The sequence below is a fragment of the Lynx rufus genome, unplaced genomic scaffold (genome assembly GCF_022079265.1).
Source record: "Lynx rufus isolate CCGP_SWC_20201006 ecotype Redwood Valley unplaced genomic scaffold, mLynRuf1.p SCAF_1, whole genome shotgun sequence".
Taxonomy (NCBI): Eukaryota; Metazoa; Chordata; class Mammalia; order Carnivora; family Felidae; genus Lynx; species Lynx rufus.
In genome coordinates, this window is record NW_025814823.1 from 20,224,681 (window position 1) to 20,246,814 (window position 22,134).

Here is a 22,134-nt window from a genome sequence, read left to right on the forward strand (position 1 = left end):
AAAGTGGACATGCCCCAGGCAGCAATAATCGAACACAAAGCGGCCACTGGGTAGTCCTGCCTTATAATATCCCGCGTATGGTGAACAGAGAGGGTGTTACCAGCTGCAGCACCTGGGAGCTGGTCAGAAATGCAGGATCTCAGGCCTCACCCCAGACCTCCTGGACCACAGTCTCTGCAGGCACGCCCCGACAATCTGTGATTTTCATGCCTGCTGAACTTAGAGAAGCACTGCTAGAGGGAATGCCCAGGCCCCCACCGGGTCCCTGGGACAAGGACACGGAATAGCACGACCAATGTGTGCTCGTGAGTCAAAGGTGCCGAGGGCCACTGCTAGTCCCCCCAGTTGCTGTTGGTGATAACGCCCCAGGGGGACGGGCAGGGAGAGGCCAGGGGAGGCCGCCCACCCCTCCTCTTTGCCCTCTGCCCAGTGTCCAGTGGCCTGAGTCCCACCGCAGTCAGCTAGGACACTCCTGTCTCAGTCTCCTCCTCCGGGTCCTTGTCTCTCTACATCCCCCTCGCCCCCAACCTCCTCCTAACAGCCACGTGCGGGCTTTCCACCACTCAGTCTGCCTGCACTGGGCAGGTCCGAAACAGCCCAAAGTCTCCCACCTCTCTCCCCTTCTGTCTTTCCTTCTCTTATTCATTCAAACACTGAGCGTCGAGTATAGGCCAGACACTATTCTGGACGCTAGAGATTCACCAGTGGGCAAATCAGAGAAAGTCGCCGCCCTCAAGGTGCTTATGCTCAGTCACTAGAGAGCAGGTTAAAAGGTGACAGTGCAGTGGGGACAAAGAAGGCAGGGCAGGGAGCCGGAGCGTCTGCGTGCGAGAGAACAGGAAACGGGTGTTTTTCATTGGGTGGCTGGGGAGGCGTTGCTCATGAGGGCACGCTGAGCGGAGACCCGAGGGGGCTGAGGGAGCAGCCACAGGGCCCTTGTGTGGCTCCAGGCAGAGGGGACAGAGCGGAACAGTGTGTTCCACGGGACAGACAGCAAGGCAGGTGGCCGGGTGGAGTGTGGCAGGCGAGGCAAGAACAGTGGACCTTGGAGAAGCAGGCTTGTGTTCCACGTGGGGCGGGATGGGCAGCCCCCAGGGGCTCTGGGCAGAGGACTCCCACGGTGTCACTTATGTCTGAGAGGGCCCTCTAGCTGTGCAGCGGAGAGTCTGCTGCAGAAGTCAGGACGCTACTCAGGGGCTCCCGGGGAAACACCAGCGGCTGAGCCGGCCTGACGTGGCAGTGGTGAGAGGTAGGTAGAGTCTGCGGGGATTCTGGAAGTGGAATAAACAGGGACCTCCTGAAAGAGAAAGCCCCAGAATGACCCTGGCGTTTCTGTCCTGAGCATCTGAAGAGTGGTTTGCGTTTCCAGTAGCTGGTTTCTCACCAGCTGCCTCCCTGCCCTCAGGATGGCAGCTCGGAACCCTGACCACTGCCCTGGGCCCAGCAGCCCTGCCTGGGTCTCTGTGTCTGCTGCTGCCCTGGGGCTCCCTTGAAACCCCCGGACCCACGGCCACCCTCAGTCAGCTCAGCTCAGGCATCAGTTCTTCTAAGAAGACTCTCGTGACCATCTGACCCCTGGCCAGCATCAACCAATCCACCCTTTGTGTAACAATAGCCCCTGTTCACTGATTCATGGGTGCTGACTGAGAGGTAGCTCAAAGGCATTCTTTCCAAATGTCCAACCTTACACGGTTAAGAATTATAATTCTGTATTTGCAGATTGGAAAACAGAGTTTTAGCAACGTAATGTCACGTGCCTGGAGTTACTCAACTCGCAAGTAAAAGAGTTAGGGTCCGATCCCAATACGTCTGACTACAAAGCCTGTGCCGTATACTGCCCTGTGTGAGTATCTCAAATCACAGCATCCGGAACATTTTGCTGGATATTTTGGTTTGCATGACTGCTGCCTCCACTGGCCTGTGAGCTACTGAAGGGGGGGGGGGGCGCGGTGGTGGTGACGGGGATACTGTTGGCACAGAGGGGTTATCTAATAAACGTTTGCCAAAGTTTGCTTTCAACAGGGGATCACAACCCAGACGTAAGAAGCTATAGGGTGGTCATGGACCCATTTGAGATTCCAGTAATGGCTCTAGGCCCTCTTGCCCAACATCACATTCATTCATATATTTATTCATTTGACAGTCTAGTAATAGAGATAGATAATATAGAGGTAAACAAATATACAAAATAATTTTAGATGGTAGTAAGTATGTGAAAAAAAAAGATAATGTAATAGTGCTGGGGTCAGGCAAACAGAGCTACTTTAAGCGAGGGAGCAGGGAAGGCATCTCTGAAACCCAAATGATGAGAAGATCTTGGAGGAGATGATTCCAGGTGGAGAGAACACTGGGTACAAAGGCCCTGAGGCAGGAGTGAGCTTGCCACATCGGAGGAACAGAAAGCAGGCCAATGTGGAAGGTGTGAAGGAGCAAGAGGAGAGAGAAGTGGGAGATAAAGCTGGAGAGGTAGGTACTGACCAGCTGATGTAAAGCCTTAGGCCTTGGTGAAGGTCTGGAAGGGCCTGCAAGGGCCATGAGACGCCTCTGCAGAGTCTTAATCTTGAAAGAGACAGATCTGATGCACCTTTTCTAATGATGCACGTAAACACATGCATACAACCTGTGCATGGCGTCCAAGGATGGCAAGTCAAGAATTTCTGCTGTAGAGTCTAGTTCTAGAGTACATGGGGCACATCATAATAAGACAAGCCTCACTTCAATGTTTGCTCTATTCTTTCCAACCTCCTAGAGCAGAAAATGACATGCTGTGGCCTCACAAACAAAGAGCAAGGCTTTCTCTTCTTTGGCAAAAAATAAGTATTACCCTGTGCGTTGTTGGTGGAAATAGAAAATAGTACAGTTGCTACAGAAAACAGTATGGTGGTTCTTCCCTATAAAAAAATGAACACAAATTACCATACGATCCAGCAACTGCACTTCTGGGTATACGCCTGGAAGAAGCAAAAGTAGGAACTCGAAGAGATATTTGTACACTCACGTTCACAGCAGCATCATTCGCAAAAGCCCAAAGGTGGAAGCGACCCCAGTACCCATCAGATGAGTGGACAAACAAAAAGGCGGCATGTTCACGAGGGAATATCGGTCAGACTTAGAAAAGAAAGAAATCCTGACACGTGCTACCACGTGGATGACCCTTGAGGACGTTATGCTGAGTGAAACGAGCCGGTCATGGAAAGACAAATACTGTATGATTCCCCTTATGTGAGGTCCCTAAAGTAGCCGAATTCACAGGGACAGAAAGTAGAGTGGTGGTTGCCGGGGGCTGGGGGAGGCGGCACGGGGGTTGTTGTGTGATGGGTAAAGTTTCAGTTTTGCAAGACGAAGAGAGACCTAGAGATTGATGGTGGTGGTGTGGGCACGACGTGGATGCACTTCACACTACTGAACCACACATTTAAAAATGGTGAGGATGGGGGCGCCTGGGTGGCTCAGTCGGTTAAGCCTCCAACTTTGGCTCGGGTTCACGACCTCACAGTCTGTGAGTTCGAGCCCCGCACTGGGCTCCGTGCCGACAGCGTGGAGCCTGCTTGGGATTCTCTCTCCCTCTCTCTCTCTGCCCCTCCCCCAATTGCCCTCTCTCTCTCAAAATAAATTTAAAAAATAAAGACAGAAAAAATGTTTAGGATCATAAATTTTATTATGTGTCTTTTACCACAATTCAGCACTTTTAAGAAGTCTCTGGAGCCCCCTCAGTCCCTCAACTGCATCCTCATCAGCCTCTGTCCCCATGACCTCACAGCACCGGTGTCCCCCGTGTCCCGAGACTGGTGGTCCACTCAATCCCCTCACTATGTAAGAAGACAAGTAAAGTAGCTGGCATGGATGAGGCCTTAAAAGCTCTCCAGTGAAGAGAGTCTCAGAGGTTGAGCCTGGCATCTCAATAATTATGTATCTGATTTCTTGCCCATTTTTAAAAGTTTACTTTCTTTTGAGAGAAAGAGAGCGTGCGCACTCATGAGCAGAGAAGGGGCAGAAAGAGAGGGAGAGAGAATCCCAAGCAGGCTCCACACTGTCGGCATGGCGCTTGATGTGGGGCTCGAACTCAGAAACCATGAGATCCTGACCGGAGCCGAAATCAAGAGGCGGACGCCCAACCGACCGAGCCACCCGGGTGCCCCTGATTTCTTGCCCTTCAAATCTTACCTGACCCATTTTGTCCAAACGGATTTCCCCTTTTGCCTTTTGAGGACACAAAGAACAGCTGGTGACCATCCCCTATGGAATAAGACTCCCAAAGCCTTCGACAGCATTGTTCAATTACCTTGCTTCTTTGAAGATGCTGTCAACGTTCCCCAGCCTGAAGCTGCAGTCACTTGCTCTTGAGGAACCGAGCCTTGCGCCCTCAGCTGTGCTTTGCGTGTGAGTTTGGGTGCATCCCAAATCATTCCTTAAGGACAGCTCTGGCCCTGCCCATGGCAGGGCCTCCAAAGGAGGCAGGTGGCCCTCCATTCAGGCCTTGGAGAAACAAACTTGAGGAGACTGCTTGAAGATGTATCCCTCCTTTTAGGATTAAGCCAAGTGCCCAGGGGCTGCTGGCAGAGACTGCCTTGTTTTGCCCACCCTCTGTGCGGTGGCTTTTCCACACTATGCTTGGCAAGGTACCCTGGCCCACTCTGAGGACACCGTATAAGAAAGAGGTCTGTAAGGCCTCGGTGCAGTTATTCTAGGGGTACAGGTGAGGGCGGGCTGTTGATCCTACCGTGGACATGAGAAGGTGTGGGTGGCACTGCTCCCACGACTCAGAACGAGGCAAACCTGCACATCTTAGGCATGGCTTATTTTTCCCCATGGACTCTAAATCCTGTCACTGATGAGTGTCCCCTGTGTTTCTGCTGCTAGAGAACTCTAAATCAAATATGAGGACTACTTCTGGAAGGATGCTGTCCAACAGAACTTTCTGTGATGATGGCAATTTCATGTATCTGTGCTAGTCAATAGTGTAGCCACTAGCCACGTGTGGTTACCGAGTCCTTGAAGTGTGTTGAGATTGAGAAATTGGAGTTTGCATTTTAATTAATTCTGATTTTAAATTTAAATGGCCACATGTGGCTAGTGGCTACCAATTAGCTCTAGATACTATATGGGAAATGCATGCATCCTGATATCACCTTTGGCTTATGTGATTTTCCTAGCAATATATTCTATCTACTTCAAATCCCTTTGCTGTCTAATTATTTATAATAATCTTCTTGTGTGGTATATATCATTGTCAGCTACCTTAAATCTTTTTAAAATTTGAGATCTTCTTATAAGTACAAAAAAAAAAAGATAACATACCCACATTCCCAATTTCTTGGACTAGATACTTCTTCCCCACTTACTGCAAAACGGAGTAATTAATATGTTCATTTGCGGGAAGGGCATTGCAGGAGCGGGGAAGAAGCCTTCTCTACCATTTCATCTGCTGCTTACACAAATGTTCAATTTGTGAAAACTCACTGAGCTGTGCACTTAGGATATATGCACTTTTACTATATCATTTATTCTTCAATAAAAAGTAAAGGGAAACCTATAAAGAGAACCTGCTGTGTCCAACATATAATGTTAGTTTAGCTCTAGGGGATGCGGAAAGATTCAGACAACTCGGATCGTGACTCCAGAAAACTGCAGTTTAGTGTCACTGAGCACGAATGGAAATTTCTAGGATGCATTTTCCAGAGGGATCTCGGGCAACTTGTGCTAGCAACTCCCCACCCTCCTCTTCCCTGCCTTCCCCCGCCGAATCAAGCAGTGCCAAGAAAGGAGAGAGGAGTTTCAGGAGGAGGAGGTCTTTCTTTCCATCTTATCGTATTTTAGTAAAAAACATTTCCAGGAGTGCCTGGCTGACTCTGTGGGTAGAGAAGGTGGCTCTTGGTATCAGGGTCATGAGTTCAAGCCCCATGTTGGGCGTGGCGCCTACTTAATTAAAAAACAAACAAATAAAAACCAAAACATTTCCAAATTCTTATAAAAGGCTGGGTAACTCCCAGAAAAAACCTTCTGTCTCTTCCAGGGGAATTAAATCAAAGGAAGAGTTCTCTGGAATACGGAATGTTAATAGGGCAGGATGAGGAAATAAAATGCAATCTGTATTTTAAGAAAGCAACTAAAAACTACCCAAGATTTGCTTCAGTGTATGGTAACTCCACCCAACTGAACAAAAGCATTTATATTAGAAATTATAATTGAAAATATAACTTGGGAGACATACACTGCTAAGGATGATGTGGCTAAAAGGTACTCTTCCAGGCAGGTCCCTCTCTCCATGACTTAACTATCTTAATGTTGCTAAAGACTGACACATACATTTTTATTTTAAAAGTAACTTAAAGAGATGGGCGGGTGCATATTTCATGCTAGAGCAGAAGGTTGCTTTCTGCACTGATTCTGTCACAGTAACCTGTACAAATGGCCATAATCAAGAATTATGGGGGGGCGAATATTAGTCATTTCTGTCCACAGAAATGGACAGAATTTGCCTCCTCGACATATTACTATATGGAACAAAGGCCTGCATTCCTGAGACCCAAGATACAAATCTTTTTTCTTACCTTTTTCACACTTTGATGCTCTAACTTCAAAAGCCTGCACCTGTACAGATTTTATAACCATTTAAATGTGTGAATCTTTGAAATATTCTTTCAATGGTTCCTCTGAGCACAGTCCAGGCCAAGTTTTTATACTTTGTTCTTTCACTTCCGTTATTACAGGCATCAAGAGAAAAAGTATTCTAATTACTGCAAAAAAGGAAGAAGTCCCTTCAAAACAATCATATTCATTTTGGCCTTTTAGCATAAACAAAACCCTTCCATTTACTTTTACTTATTCAACTGCATTATATTTTGCATACAAGCATCAGCAATCTTCAAACAGAGACAATGGAGCAAATGCTAGCTAGCATTCAGTTCACTGAATAATAAAGCAATATTATTTAGTTTCTTTTCTGTATAGTTCAAAGAAAAAACTGAAAAGTATCTGTGTCCCATAAACAGTAAATATCTCAAGGTGATCTTTCTGACTTGAGCAGTGTGGCCCGCCTAAAGTTTTAACCAGCTATCTGACATGTGCCAAATTCTCACTTCATTTTGGGATGTGTGGATTACAGTTCTGATGCTTAATGTCAAAATCAAGAACAACTATGAAGCTGTACCTGTGATTCGAGTAACTACAATCAGCATCTTCAGGAGGTGATTTCAAGATAATGGCCCCTAATTCGCTATCAACTTTCTCCTTCTAGGTAGCCAAATGTGAAAACTGAGATGCCCAGGCCAGGGGTTTTTCAGAAAAATAAAGTCCTGGGGCACCTGGGTGGCTCAGTCAGTTAAGTGTCCAACTTAGGCTCAGGTCATGACTCAAGCACCTGGAGCCTGCTTCCCATTCTGTGTCTCCCTCTGTCTCTGCCCCTCCCCCACTCGCACACGCGTGCGTTCTCTCTCAAAAATAAATAAAAATTAAAAAAAAAAAAGAAACAAAGTCCTATGTGCTTGGAACTGATTTACATGTTAATTCCAGAAAGCCTGGGTTTGGAAAGCACTTATCAGGTAGGGCCAAGTGCAGGACATTCTTAAATCTACCTGCTGAATTTTGAATTCTAGAGTATGATTAATGATCCTGAAAGGGTGTCAGACAGCCACTGGAAGGATGGGAGGAGAAAGGGATCCAGCAACTGAGTGAAGGATTAACCACAGAACGGGACTCTCTACTGCATCCATTTCCTTAAAATGTATTCACTCGAGTCCTCCTAGGCTTAATGAAACCAAAAACTCCAAATGCATCACTTACTCCTTACAATATTTGTGAGAAAGTAATTTTTCAAGCGACCACTGGATTCTAACAACCTACTTACTGCCTAGTGGTAGAAGGGATGGAAGGTGGGGAGGCACTAAAGGGAAGAAGAAAACAAGCACATCCTCTCTACGGAATGTCAATATAGTTTACAATTTTCAAAGAGCTGGGTTTTCCTGGAAGTCCTTTGTGGAAGGGAAGAATGCACTGGTAAAAACTCCCTGGGGCGCCTGGGTGGCGCAGTCGGTTAAGCGTCCGACCTCAGCCAGGTCACGATCTCGCGGTCCGTGAGTTCGAGCCCCGCGTCAGGCTCTGGGCTGATGGCTCGGAGTCTGGAGCCTGTTTCTGATTCTGTGTCTCCCTCTCTCTCTGCCCCTCCCCCGTTCATGCTCTGTCTCTCTCTGTCCCAAAAATAAATAAACGTTGAAAAAAAAATTAAAAAACAAACAAACAAAAAAAAACCAAACAACTCCCTAAGTGTGAGGGAGTAGATTCAGGAACCTTCCATAACAAGCAAGGTCCCTGGGATATAAGCTCATCTGAAATCCTCAGGAGTCACTGGCATTTAGCGGATGCTCAAACAGTGGGCGAAGAGGTGCGCAGAGGACCTGGAAGTTGCTTGCTGAGGCACAGAGCCAAGGCGGTGAAGTGAAAACAACCCATGCAAAGAACCCTTGATGCCTCCTCTTGTGTTCAGGCACAGTATGGACGCCTCGATTTCGTCTAAGAGCCCGACAGGGCGCCACTGATCCCTCCTTTTTGTTTCTTAACTCATTGCTCTTTACCAGGTACTAACCAGAGTTTCTGGCAGAGCCAACCCCCTGGTTTCTCTGTTCCCCCAAACAGACAGGGAGGTAGACACAGACAGACAGAGACCTTCCCCCCCGCCACACACCCCTCTCCGCCCCAGGTACCTGCAGGAGGATCTTGTTCCCGTCGAGGTCCTCCGTCTGCCAGCGCCCCTCACTGATGGGGCTGCAGGGGTTGGGCAAGAGAGGCACGAGCTCGCCGATGTCCTTGACCCGGAACTCCAGCACCGAGGAGTCGGTGGGGACGGGGGTCTGGTCACAGGGCAGTCTCTTCAGGGAGAACTGGATGTCCACATCCAGATTGGAGAAAATGGGGAAGATGCAGAAGTCCGTCTTCTTCTGGCTGGGGCTGCGCCGGAGGATCAGCTCGTAGAACTTGAGGATGTCGGCGTAGTTGTCGTGGCGACAGTAGATGGTGAAGCGCACGATTTCCTTGCCGTAGTGCACGGGCCGGATGGCCCACAGCGGGGTCCCGGGGGCCAGCGTGAAGAAGTCCTGGCTGCAGGGCAGGTAGGGCAGGAGCCTGCGCGGCACGCGCTCCGTGTGGTGGTGGCGCCAGGGCGGCCGCTGCAGCGTGCGGTGCAGCTGCAGGATGGGCTCCTCGCCGTACTCCTCCTGAAGGAAGAGCACCACGGCCAGCGCCGGCTGCGCCACCTTCGGGGGCTTCCTCCGCCGCCGGGGCGCCCGCCTCTCCGAGACCCGGAAGAGCTGCAGGTCCGGGTGGATCCAGGCCAACACCTTGTCGATGGCCTCCTGCAGGGGCTGGGATTCCCCTGGGTCTGCGATTATGTGGATGCTAACCAGGAAAGGGTCCTGCGCCTCCTCCACGGAGAGCTCACCTGGGGGGCGCAGAGAGAGAAACGAAAAGGCCGTGTCGTTAAAGGCTTCCCGTGATGACATGCAAGGCTTTCACGGGAGGAGAGGCTACATCGTCACTGCGCGGACTCCGTGATCTTTCGGAGCCGAGAAGCAGAGACCTGACTACTGCTGGGAAGTTCCCACGCCGGCCGGCGCTAGGAGGTCCCCGGTGCCGGACTTCATCAGGTCCAGTGTTACTTCGTATTAGGCGGCAGAAAGTCCAATCTCCACGGATGTGGAAGGGACAGCACGCCCATTAGAAGAGACGCGGCCACATTAAGTGCACGTAGGCCATTTAGTATTTCCCGAAGGAGCTGCAGGGCCTCGCCCCACGAAAGGTCCCTGTAACACTGCACTCCTCTGATTGGCTTGTTTTGCTGGTTTACGTTGTTCACTCATTTAACAAACATTTATGGAATCCTTTCTTTACACTTCCTGCTAGGTGCTGAGCCAGGTACTCACTCTGACAGATAAAGCCCTGGCAGGGGAGGCTCCCTGTGTCCTTTGAATAGGCTGATCAGGTGGGGTGGCCTGGTCCTGACCACCTTGCTGCTGGAGCAACCATGGGGGTGGGGGAGGGGACTGTGCACGGGGAGCACAGTGTTCTCACAGTGTTCTTGCTGAGGCTGCTTACTGGGGCTGTCGTTAGGGATTGGGGGGGGGCGCATGATGGGGCCATTGCTGCCTGCTTAATGCTATCTTACGGGCTTCTCCTTCGGCAACGTCCACTCAGGGGCCCACACATCCTGAACGGGTTGTGTACCTTCCCGATGTCTCTGGCAGAAAGAACATCTGAGAGCATTGAATTCAAGTGTGAGGTTGGCCATTTAACTTGGCAACGCTACCCCACAGGGTGAAAAGTTTGCTGGCCACACTGGTGTATTTCTAATTCGGAAATATTGAGCACATTTTCTCAGCCTGATATAAGACTTGTTCTTGGGGCGCCTGGGTGGCTCAGTTGGTTGGGCGTCTGACTTTGGCTCAGGTCATGATCTTACGGTTTGTGAGCCCCGTGTTGGGCTCTGTGCTGACAGCTGAGAGCCTGGAGCCTGCTTCGGATTCTGTGTTGCCCTCTCTCTCTCTGCCCCTCCCTGCTCACACTCTATCTCTTTCTCTTATAAATAAACATTAAAAAAATTTAAAAAAAGAGACTTGTTCTTTTAAAAGGTAACTCTATTTGCATTTTTACAGGCTTTATGACTCATCCAAGGGAAATCAAGAAATCTTTAAGTCCACTGCAACTTGGGGGGGGGTGGGGAGTGGCAAGATTCATCTAGAATGTAGATCTGTCATCACACACATGCCTCACAATGTCCACTAGGGTATTAGACTGAAGTCAATCATGCAGTCAATAACGTTTGAGAAGCGTGATGTGCTTTTAGGAACAATAAACTCGATCAATTCACAGGATGAAAAGTCAATTTTTTTTTTTCTAGGTTCGCAAGACATGCCAAATGGGCTTGCAGGTATATTTCATTATATTCACCTGTAATAACATGGTTTTAACTCTGTTGGATCAAAACCTGTCTGAATTTCCATCCCAACTCCGGCTGTTAGATTATTTCACTTGGGAACAGTTAATTCAGTCTGTTGTGGCCTTTCTTATTTACTCATTTATTTACGCAGTTGTCGAGCAATCAGTATGTAGCAGACCCTTGAGAGACGAGGAAGCTGGTGTCATCGAGTATTATGGGAGTCTGTCGACATAGACCCCGGTGTGAATACTGCTGCTCCCCTAGAATTGTGCAGGATATAACCCAGACAACCACAACAGCAGCCCTCTAAAGAACCGTTAAGTCACAAATGAGAACGTCGTAAATACAGTCATAAAAAATTAAAATTCAATCTGATATATGCCTATAGGAAACACAACAGAGTAGCATTTTAGGCAGGGGTTAGAGTCTAAGGTTACCCTGAGCTAAAAATTACCTATAGACAATATTACTATTGAAAAGTCCCTTAAATTTCCAATATGGCACTGAAGGTCCTGCTTGTAACAAGACAGCATAGTCAGACAGGTGTTCCTCTGGCTGAACCCCAGATGAAATAACAGGCTTGCTGCACGGCTTATGTTATAAAAGAATAGTCTTGTATCAGTAAGCACCAGATCCCTACTCAGCAGGCTCTGCCTTTCCCCCTGCGAGAGGCTTCTGGAACATAAGGATGGCCAAGGTAACAGCAAAGTCAAGTCTCAGCACTTCCATGATCATGGACTAGAATGGTGGGTGAAATTATATAACTCCAGCCCCTTATGGCTGAGCATGTATTCTGGAACTTGTACCAGTTAAATATGAGCGTGATGTCCTTCCAATTTACTACTGTGTGACAAAGGACGGAGCAACTTTTCTTCCAGACTGCTTCTGGGAAGGTTTTCTGGAGTTTTCTGAACTGGGCCTTGAAGGGTAAACAACATCTCACTCATAATAACCTCCAATGTGGGGGAGATCACTGCGGGAAGAGGGAAGACTGTTTATGAAGGCACAGAATGGTGCAAAAAAACAAGCACATTTGGAAGGGGGTGGTGAGTAATTCTGAAACGTGGTAACAGACGCAGCGGGGAAAAATGGACTGGAGCCAAGTTGTACAGGGCTTCAGCTCAGTTTGGTAGTGATAAGGGGCAGTGGAAAGTTTTAATAAAGGGATGCTGGAATCCAGTCAGGGGGAAGCCAAGTGAGAAGTCATAAAATGAGTAAACAGCCTAGACAACAGATAACAAGACTTGGCCTTGGAGGAGATGGCATTACTGGCCCTCGTTCTTTTCCTGCCCTGTATCCTTGCTCTCTGCCATGGGACTTTATAGTTCCTCCCACTAATGGGTGAAGTGCTTTCCCTTCCCTTTGACTTCGGGTTCCACCATATGTCTAACTCTGCTCAACAGAAAGACACAATGGTGACGCGTGTTGGGGCCCGCCTTCTTGTGCTTCTGACATTTCCCTGAGAAGAATTGCTCAGGCTAGCACATTAGTGCCAGAAAGCAGGATAGGAGACACATGGATCACAGCCGCCCTAGCTGAGTCCGGCCTGTATCAGCCAATCTCATACACCCACAGAAGAAACATGGGAAGAGCCACCTAGCTGGGCCTGGTCTGGAGCACCTAAGACATGTGAGAAATAAGAATTGACTGTTGTTTCAAGCCAGTGTTTGGGGGGGGGGGGTGGTTGTTACACAGCAATATTTCCAGGTTCAGTGGATATACAGAAAAGGCACAGATTCACAGGCTCTTGAGGAGGCACAGGGGACTAGCTTTGGAGCCCACAGGCCTGGGATGGGAGGCAGGGAAAGCAGGAGAGGAGTGTACCATGATGTTTCTGGCTTGAGTAACTGGTCAGTTATCGATGCTTAACTAAGACACACCAAATAGAGGAAGAAGGGCAGATTTGTGGGTAAAGATAAGGAGTTCCACTTCGGCCATGTTGGTGAGACGGACAGCCGGAACGACTGTCAGGAGGGATGTCCTGTTAGCAATGGGACCTATGCGCTGTTGAGGTCATGGGCTGAACTGAAGGATGGATCAAGTTACCTTTCGACTGTATTCTTGCTTTCATGCAGTTATCTGATACATGTGTGCCCCCATATAGATCTGAATCAGTGGAAATCATCATGGTGGCTTAGGAAACAAATCAGAATTCATGGGCTCTTGTGGTTTTTCTCTTTGTTTGCTCTTCTGCTCACCTGGCTACTTTCTGTTTTGCTGAACAACCACTATCAGCAGAAGTGCAGCACAAGGCAAACCAATGAAATTTCCCACTGGTCAGCAACTCCAGCAAAGGTAGGAGAAGGTACCACAGCCAAGTAAAAGGCGTATTTCACTTTTCCGTGGTCACTTGATCTCCCAACAGTGGGGACACGCGACTTTGCTGAACATTTATGAATGTTCAGTATGAACAGAAAGAGGTAGAAAGGCTTGGAAAGATTTAGGGGATGAAGAAATGTACTTGAGAAAACTACAGATGATTTCTGCGAGAGGAGAAAAGGACATATGGAGTAGAAAAAATATTTGAGAAAAGGAGCTGTCAGAACAGTGAGGCAGTCCCGCTGAGATACTGAGCCCACTCTCAGGGTGTGTGCCTAGCCACGTATGTGGAGAGACGTTAGCTAAGACACATATGATGTTCTCTGTGGGCCGGCACTTTCTCAGTGTTCTATGGATATAAACTCATTTAATCCTTAAAACAACCCTGGGGGGGGGCACTATCATTGTCTCCATTTTAGAGAGCACAAAATCGAGGCACAGAGAGGCGAAGTAATCTGCCAAGGTCGCACAGCATCCGAGGCGCGTCTGCACAGTCACCAACGGTTCTGCAGGGAAGTGTGCTTACCCTCCAGCGCTGTATTCGTTTCATAGCAGGAGGAGAGCGGCCCCGTCCCATCATTTCTGGTCACACTACTAGTCACCACTCTCCACTGCTTTCCTGCCTCCTTCTGGCCAGCTGGCTTCTCAGCCACCGGCCACCAGCTCCATGTCCTGGTCACTCATTTACATCTCTTTCTTCTGGCCCTGGGTGTGTGAAGAAGAAGGATCCAGAAACCACCTCCCCGATGGCACACACCCAGGTCTTTACATCTGAGTGCTGCCCTCTCATGCTTGCAGGCGAGCGTGAGGCCTGGCTGTGGAGAGGTCACGGGGAAGGTGGCTTCTGAGTCCCCGAGACAGAGTTGTCAGGGCGCCTGGCGTCAGGACACCTCCATCCGCCACACAAAGGTTTCCCAGAGAGAGCAGTAACAAAGGCCATGCTGAAGCCCCCGCGGATGAGTGCATGTTGACAGCTTTGCGGAAAGGCAAGATGCCCAGCATTCGAGCAGGGTGGGGGCACGGCGAGAGGCATCTGACCGAGCACCAGCTCGCCTGGGCAGCCTGGGATGCAGCCAAGAGCAAGCAGGGAAGGAAGATGAAGACCCGACCCCCGAGCTCCCTTTGCACTGCGTGCATCAGGGCGATGTAAATTGATAAAATCCTACCCTGAGAAGAATGAGAGTGAGCGGTGGCATTAATAGGCTCCAGCCATCACCAGCACGTGCCCACTGCACGAGGCCCGAAAATAAACGGCCCCAGGAGCCACAGTGTGCAGCTCCAAACCGTCACTGGGTGCTGGGTGCTAGGGTTATCCACACCCCAAAGAAAACGTGCCTCCTGGAGCTGGATAGGAAACCAAGTATTTGAGGGGAAGGAGAGGAAATGTGAATAATTAATTGTCATGGAAAGCCTCTCTGCCTCCCTGGAGAAGCAGGGATGTTGCGACTGTGGGAGATGCTCTGCCTTTATCGTATCTATTACACGTCTTCTCGGAGGGCCTCAGACCGCACCTGTTCACTTAGGGTGAGACACAGACCAGACATGAACTGGGCAACAGACAGACTTCCCCAGGGCCGGTTAGAGGATGGGAGCTGTTCACAAATTTACAGGTATTACCAAAGCTGTCAGATTCCTTCCCGTGTGATCATACACTACACAGTTAGATTTTTTTTTTTTTTTTGATAATGTAAAACAAAAAGCAGCTCTAAGTAAAGCACTGTCAGAGTCAGGCCTTCTATGAGGCAGAAGGTGTACTATGAATCTGTGTATTTGTTACATTTCCCCCCAATATTTCACCTCTCTTGTACATCCCTTGTCTCTTATTTAGGTATTAAGAAAAAATGTTTTTTTAAATAGAAATTTCTCTTAGAGAGAGAGAGAGAGCGCGCAAGCAAGCATGACTAGGGTAGGAGCAGAGAGAGGGAGAGAGAATTCTGAGCAGGCTCCGTGCTGTCAGCACAGAGCCTGATGCCAGGCTCTAACTTATGAACCGTGAGATCACGACTTGAGCCGATATCGAGTCAGACGCTTAACCGATTGAGCCGCCCAGGTGCCCCGGGTCTCTGAAGTTCAAAAGATAACAATTTAGACAGTAATAACCATATACGAAGCTCTTATTTGCCAGGCACTGTCCTAAAAGCTTTACATATACTATCTCACTTAATTTAAAACAATACCATGATAAAGGTGTATTCTCTCCACGCCGCAGGTGAAATATTCATGGATCTGACAAGGGCCCACCCAGAACAGGGTCTCCGTGCTCTGCACCTGTGCGCTTTCTCGCTCTCTAGCTCACCGTCCTTGCTTTGCTTGGCTGGGCCCTGAAAGTGTGGCTCAGCTCCTTCAGGCAATGCGGCAGGAGATTCTGCCGTGAATGGAGGAGGACCATTATGCCTGGGCAGTTCCTGGCAATCCCGGGCCTGCATGGACGCGTTAAGCTGGAGTCTGGTAAAGTCTGGGCAGGGACTGAGGTCCTTCTGCCTGTTGACAGACATCCTGATGCTGGGCCTCCCACTCAGCTGTCTCAGTGCTGCCTGCACCGGGACTCCTGCCATCCTTCGCACCCGGGGGGCTTCACCCCATTCTTGCCTGTGCTGTCTCCCACTGCCTGGGGCCTGCCGGGCTGGCCCTCCTCCCAGAACTGGCAAACTACTGTGTGTCCCCAAAGTATTTCCTTTCCAGCAGCAGGTATGTCTAGTTCAAAGTCCGGATCTCTCATTTCAAAGGCGAGGCCCAGCCAACTCTCAGGATACAAGTTCAGATGCCTCCTTCTAGAAGTTTTGGACGATGGCTGACGTCTCTGTCATTTTATCCACCATTTATCACTGACGACTTACAATACAAATCATTTACCGAACCAGGCAATGTTGATTGAACACCTACTCTGTGCTGGGCACCGCAGGATACAGTGGGGAACGAAAGACTTTCTGCCTTCCTGGAACTTATAATCTAGTGGGGGAGTCAGAGCAAGCAAATATAGAAGATGAAGTCAGGCAGCTAAGTGCAAGGGACAGACACTTCACTGAGCAACCTATCCTGAATGTGGTACCCTAACAGGTTTCCAAGGCAACAGCCATAACCAGTTAGCATCACCTGAATAAACTGCCACGTGCCATTCTAGTGTCACAAGAGGCTAAAAGAATCAGACCAAGGGCACCTCCAGCTGCTGCGGGTTTAGGGGAATTTGGCCCTGGAGCTCGAACCGCATATGCAGGAGGCTGAATAAACTCCTTATTTGCATTTCTAAAGCCCCTCTCTGTGGCACTGAGCCGGTCAGGGACTTGGATCCTTGGTCTGGTCAACCAGACCCTCATGACTGAGTGGCAGAAAACCCAGGTGAGACGGCAGATTGGGTGTGCAACAAAGGCAGGCCGGGCGCAGGCGGACGCTGGGAAGAAAAATTAGGTCAGGAAGCGGGAGGAAAAGAGGCTCCAGGGTGACGAACGAACACAAAACCGACTCCATTGTCAAGTGCCACAAAAGAGCCAGCCTCCCCCCACTAAGCTGCCCGGTCTTCCCGGGGAATGCCTGCCTGAAGTGAAGGCTCTCAGAAAGGGGCTTCCAAATTCCTTCTCCAGAGAGTCTATTCATCCCGAATGTAATGAATAACCTGCCTTCATCGTTTTTTTTTTTCTTTTTTTTAACAGTTTTCCTTTAAAGCTAGTTCCTCAGACCTCTGAACTAATGAACAAACTGAAGCAATTCCCTTTGCCCCTGCCAATAGCTAAGATAAAATCTCAGGCTTTCTCAATCCTTAGTAGTTTTAGGATTTTGACAAGGCTTTTGGTTGACCTCCAACGCTGGGCTGTGAAAGTGGCAAGGCTGACCCCAGTGCCAGCCCCAGCCGAAGCCAAAATTAGAGGCAGGGTGGGAATAGCGAGAATCTGGTGGCAACAACGTGACACGCAAGGTTTTTTAACATTGGGGATCCGAATAATGCAGATAAAATTGTGCTCCTCTCGGGGCACCTGGGTGGCTCGGTTGGTTGAGCGTCCGACTTTGGCTCAGGTCATGATCCCATGGTTCATGAGTTCAAACCCCACGTCAAGCTTTCTGTGGTCAGCTCAGAAACCACTTGGGGTCCTCTGTCTCTCCCTCTCTCTGCCCCTTGCCCACGTTTTCTCGCTCGCTGGCTCAAAGATAAACAAACATTAAAAAAAAAAAAGTTCTCCTCGGGGCACCTGGATGGCTCAGTCGGTTGAGCCTCCGACTTCGGCTCAGGTCATGATATCATGGTTCGTGAGTTCAAGTCCCGCATGGGGCTCTGTGCTGACAGCTCAGAGCCTGGAGCCTGCTTCAGATTCTGGGTCTCCCTTTCTCTCTGTTCCTCCCCTGCTTGTGCGCTCTCTCTCTCTCTCTCTCTCTCAAAAATAAAGAAAGATTAAAAAAATAAAAAAAAAGTTCTCCTCTCTCAGCCTGAGTTCACAGTACTTTCTTGTAATTGAAAAATGGAATATAGGCTGAGGTGGTTAAGCCAAAACCTGTATTTTCACTTGGCAGAGGAAAACAATGTGGAATCTTTCTGATCCTTAGGCCTTTTCCAGCCGTAACGATAGCTGCCTGCCTTCTCTATTCTCACCATCTGCTGCAGGAACGATGTCAGGGATCTGGAAGTGTGGCACTGGCATGCCAGTGTCCTGCTACACTACTGAGACCCTATTAAGGACACTGTTAAGGACGAAATAATAGAGAAAGTAAGACAGGGCCTTTAGACATCCTGCATATTTTTTCCCCTTGAAAAGGAAATACGCATTTTATTTTGTACGTACTTCTAAGTTTCATTCTGAAATAAACCTCCAGATAGGAAGAAGAGGGGGAAGCAAAGGCCAGCCACTCACCAGAGAGCAACGACAAAGACCCTTTAAATTCCAACACAGCCTGGCACTCCCTGAAAGGGGAGTAGGAGGTTGCTAGGTCATTAGTGTGAAAGGTATACAAGCGGTAGGAACGAGGGCCATCTCTTGATGGCAGAGGTCTGTTGCCCACCAAAGTCTGATGCTTAATACTGGACAAAGACCCTCGGAGTATAAAAGTTAAAGGGCTCGACATGACAGAAATGATGCTAGTATTTTACACAGAATCCTTTCTTCTACTCAGGAATGTGCACTCGTTTTCAACCGCTTCATATATACCTTGTCATTTTCAGCAGTAGCAAAGTCATCCTGAGAGCCAGGACCTCAAGAAAATTCTACAGACTGGGAGATGAGGCAGCAGGGCTCGCAAACAACGGGGTTAGGATATTCATTGTGTTTTGAGAGGTAAGATACATCTATCACAACAGAACAGACAAAAGCGGACGACGGTGACCAAAACCTACCCCAATGATTTGTTCTTCAACCAACCCCAGACCTCTAATAACTGGAGCTGGTGGGAGAAGTCCTCACAATTACAGTAATTAAGACTTATTTTACAAAGGGATTTATTCTGGCAGGATGTTGAAAAATCAAACGTTTAGCTATTGCAACCGTTTTAGGAAAAAGCACTACGTAGGTGCTCATAAAATATATCCTGACCGCCACAAGAGGAAGACCAGTGATGAGATCTGGTGCTGGCTTTGCTCATGATCAAACTAGCAATGCAGAGAAGGGAGCCTGCGGACTTGGTTTTTTTGTTTTTTTTTTTCTGGTTTAAAATTCGATCAAATGTTCCACTGCTTGACCAATCTCAACATGATACTGACACGTTCCTGGTCCTTGTTTCCATTTCCTTAGAAAATATGTACCTTCCAACCCCCTGAAGAACAAGCCTACTGGACATGACTAGAAAATGAAAGATGGAGGAGGCATTTAGTCTAGCCTCCTCGTGTCATAGATGAGGTCCAGCGACTTGCCCAAGTTGACCGGCCACTTAATGGCAGGTCTAGAAAGGAGCAGACATCTCCCAGACTCCCAGTTCGGGGCTCTGCTTCAGCTCTCCTTAAACAGCCCCAACGACTGGACGGCAGGAGGACACACGTCCCTTCTGGAGCTCACAACCTAACTGAGGAAGCAAGGTATTCACACGTGACAAAGAGAAGGAAAACAAAGTGGGAGATGTGTTCTAAATGACACAGCAGATGAATTTTAGAGAGAATAACCAAAGTTCCCATTTACCACAATTTTCTTCTTGCCTTGTGGCCCTCCACCTGCACATTCGGGGCTGTTCATGGCTTCCAGGAGGGTAGGGGCAGATAGGCCCATGAGTAAAGTTCCTGAACTCATATATAGTTTCCAGATCACAGCAGAGAAAACAGTCTTGAAGGGCAAAGGCTCTCTATTGCAAGGGCTGGGGCTCTGGAGACAGAAAAGGCTTTCTGAGCTAAGAAAAGCTAAAAACCTAGAGCAGAGAGGGTTTTCCCCCTGCATCACCCGTGCCATGTTGCCAGAGTGGCCTTTTCAGCTCAGAGATTGTCAGGTTTGGGCTTCCGGTGGAAGGAAGAAGACTGGAAGGGACCTGACCGACGTCTGGATGGCAGAGGGTTTCCGAGAAAGGATCACATACCGAAACTTCTGGGCCGAGGCCTGCAGGGGTGGAGGTCCCACAGCAGAGAGCACCGTGCCTTCAGCTGCTAGGCGTGAGGGCAGCTCAGAGTGAAGTTCAGCTTCAGTGTAAGTGCAGTGGTTCTAGTCTTATGCCTGAGCATGTGACTGTAAAAATTCATAGTCACTATAACAGGAAGTTCAAATAGAGTTCTCAACAGAGAGTAGAAAATGCTAGAATGTGACTCCTGAAGCATGCCATCTCATAGAAAGATACGTCCAAGCTTGAGTCCAGGTTATCCGTGACCTACACACATTTTAGCCTCGCTGTGCTCAAGCCTGAGGCTGTGAAATAAAGATGAATCACAGAGGAAGCCCAGCTCTCTCTGCAACAAATGAAGGACTTCTCACAACTGCTCTTGTTACAAAGGACAGAGAAGCCTTCCAGTCACAGGCTGCACTGCCTTTCTGTGCTAACAATAGTGGCAGGAGATGCCAGGTGAGATAAAAACAAAAGGGGGAGGGAGAGCAGATGGAATATTCCTTCCCTCACGTAACCAGCGGGTCGTACAAAACAGACGTTTGATCGATGTGGAGGAAGGAGAGAAAGTTTACAAAGAAACGAAGGAAGATGGGCAGGATCCTCTTCGCCTTCCTAATCAATTCTGAATATCGTAAGCTTTAGTGGGTACGACCTGGCTTTTTGCACAATAGTCCCCAAACACTTCCAACGTGTCATAACGCCTGTGCAGAGTACTGATGGATTTGCTGGCTGTTCCTGCTGCTAATGTCACAGTGGGAGTGTAATCAATACTGTACTTTTCAGGAGAAACACAGAAAAGACTTCAGGTTGCAGGTCTCCAAAACCCGAGAGTCTCCCCATTTATCACCGACTCTTCAGAGCATTTTGACCATTGTTATTGTGTGTGTATCCGTCAATATTGTTTTTCATTCACAAAAATCACAGTTTTTATGAGGCCCTGGCACCCTCATCCATGCCGTGGGGGGGCGAGTGAAATGGTACCCCTGGAGAATGAGCTGACAGTAAGCATCAAAAGCTTTACATGTTTATAGCAATTTCACTTGTAGGAATTTATCCTAAGGAAATAATGAAGGATACACACAAGGATTTAGTATAAAAATACTCCTGGCAATGCTGTTTATAATAATAAAAAAGTGAATATAACCTATGGTGCCAACAACTGGGCACTGGTGAATGTACAGAAATATAATGGAATACTGCACAAACTATTGTAGAAGTTTACTGAGAACAAAGAAGTTCACATATACTTATTGAGAAAGTTAGACTATAAAACTATACTATTTTTGCTAATAATATATAACTCTAGCAATATAGATGCTCAGAAAAAAATCTATAAAGGCAAATTACGACTGTTGGTTATTTCTAGATGGTAGCAATCTGAGTTTTCTTCTTTTTGCTAATATGTATTTTCTGAATTGTCTACAATGACTATGTATTATTTGAGTAATGATAATTACTTAAAATTGAGAAAAGCGCCAAGCATGTCAGGAAGGTGGGATGGAAACTACTCACTGCAGACTGTGTTCCCTCCCTCCCTGGGGTGGGTAGTCCGGACGACCCCGGTAGACCAGCTGTCCCTGAAGGGTTACTTCAGCTTCTAAAGGAGAACGTGGTTGTGAGAAGTCGGCCTCCATTTTTCCTTCCTATCCTGGACAGAAACTGACACCACCTCTAGGAGCGGAAGTCACACAATTAGAACTTATCTTTGGACCCATAGGACGGCACCCTATTTGGGGGGAAGCGGATGCCAGCGTAACAGAGCATCAAAGGAGTTGTTTAGGTGGTAGATGGTCTTCGCCGCTCGATTTCCTAACGTGTACCTTTGCTTGTCGCCTTTTTCTTACCAACTGCCAAATACCAGTGTTTCCCAGCCTTCCGGATTCCCATGCAGAGGACTTTGGCCGTACAGAACCCACACTGTCCAATAACGTCTAAGTGCACTGGTTTTCAGCTCCAGTACCCTCGTTCATCTCAGGCTTCATTCCCTAGTCTGTGATCTTACAGATAAGGCTGGCACCTGCTTCTCAAAAACGAACAAACAAAACAAAACAAAAACAAAACAAACCAAAAAACCCCAAACACACACCTCTAGCTTGCTTGATAAGGACAAACTCTATGTTGTAAAACAAACTACTCAGGAGATAAGGACAAAATTCTATGTTTTAAAATGAACTACTCAGGAGAGGAATGCAGTTTTCTTCTTTTAAATGATCAATAATCTATAATTTAAATATTTGTCAAGTGAATTTTTTTTTCTCATGTAGATATTATACAAGTCCTAAAGTATACAGATTATGCCATTAAAAATCAGAATCTAAAAGAAATCTGGAGGGACCATACCTACCTTGCTCACTGGGGAGATGAGCTAGATTAGTGCCCCTTAAAAC

At 48.1% G+C, this 22,134-nt stretch overlaps 1 protein-coding gene across 1 annotated transcript in view; it reads right to left on the bottom strand.

Annotated features, from left to right (window-relative positions):
* Window positions 1-22,134, bottom strand: part of FAM124A (family with sequence similarity 124 member A) — a 98,434-nt gene that overhangs the window by 60,781 nt on the left and 15,519 nt on the right. Inside the window, exon 3 of the mRNA XM_047079272.1 lies at window positions 8,700-9,433. Within this exon, the coding sequence (XP_046935228.1) occupies window positions 8,700-9,433 (734 nt within the window). The remainder of the gene's footprint in view (window positions 1-8,699; window positions 9,434-22,134) is intronic.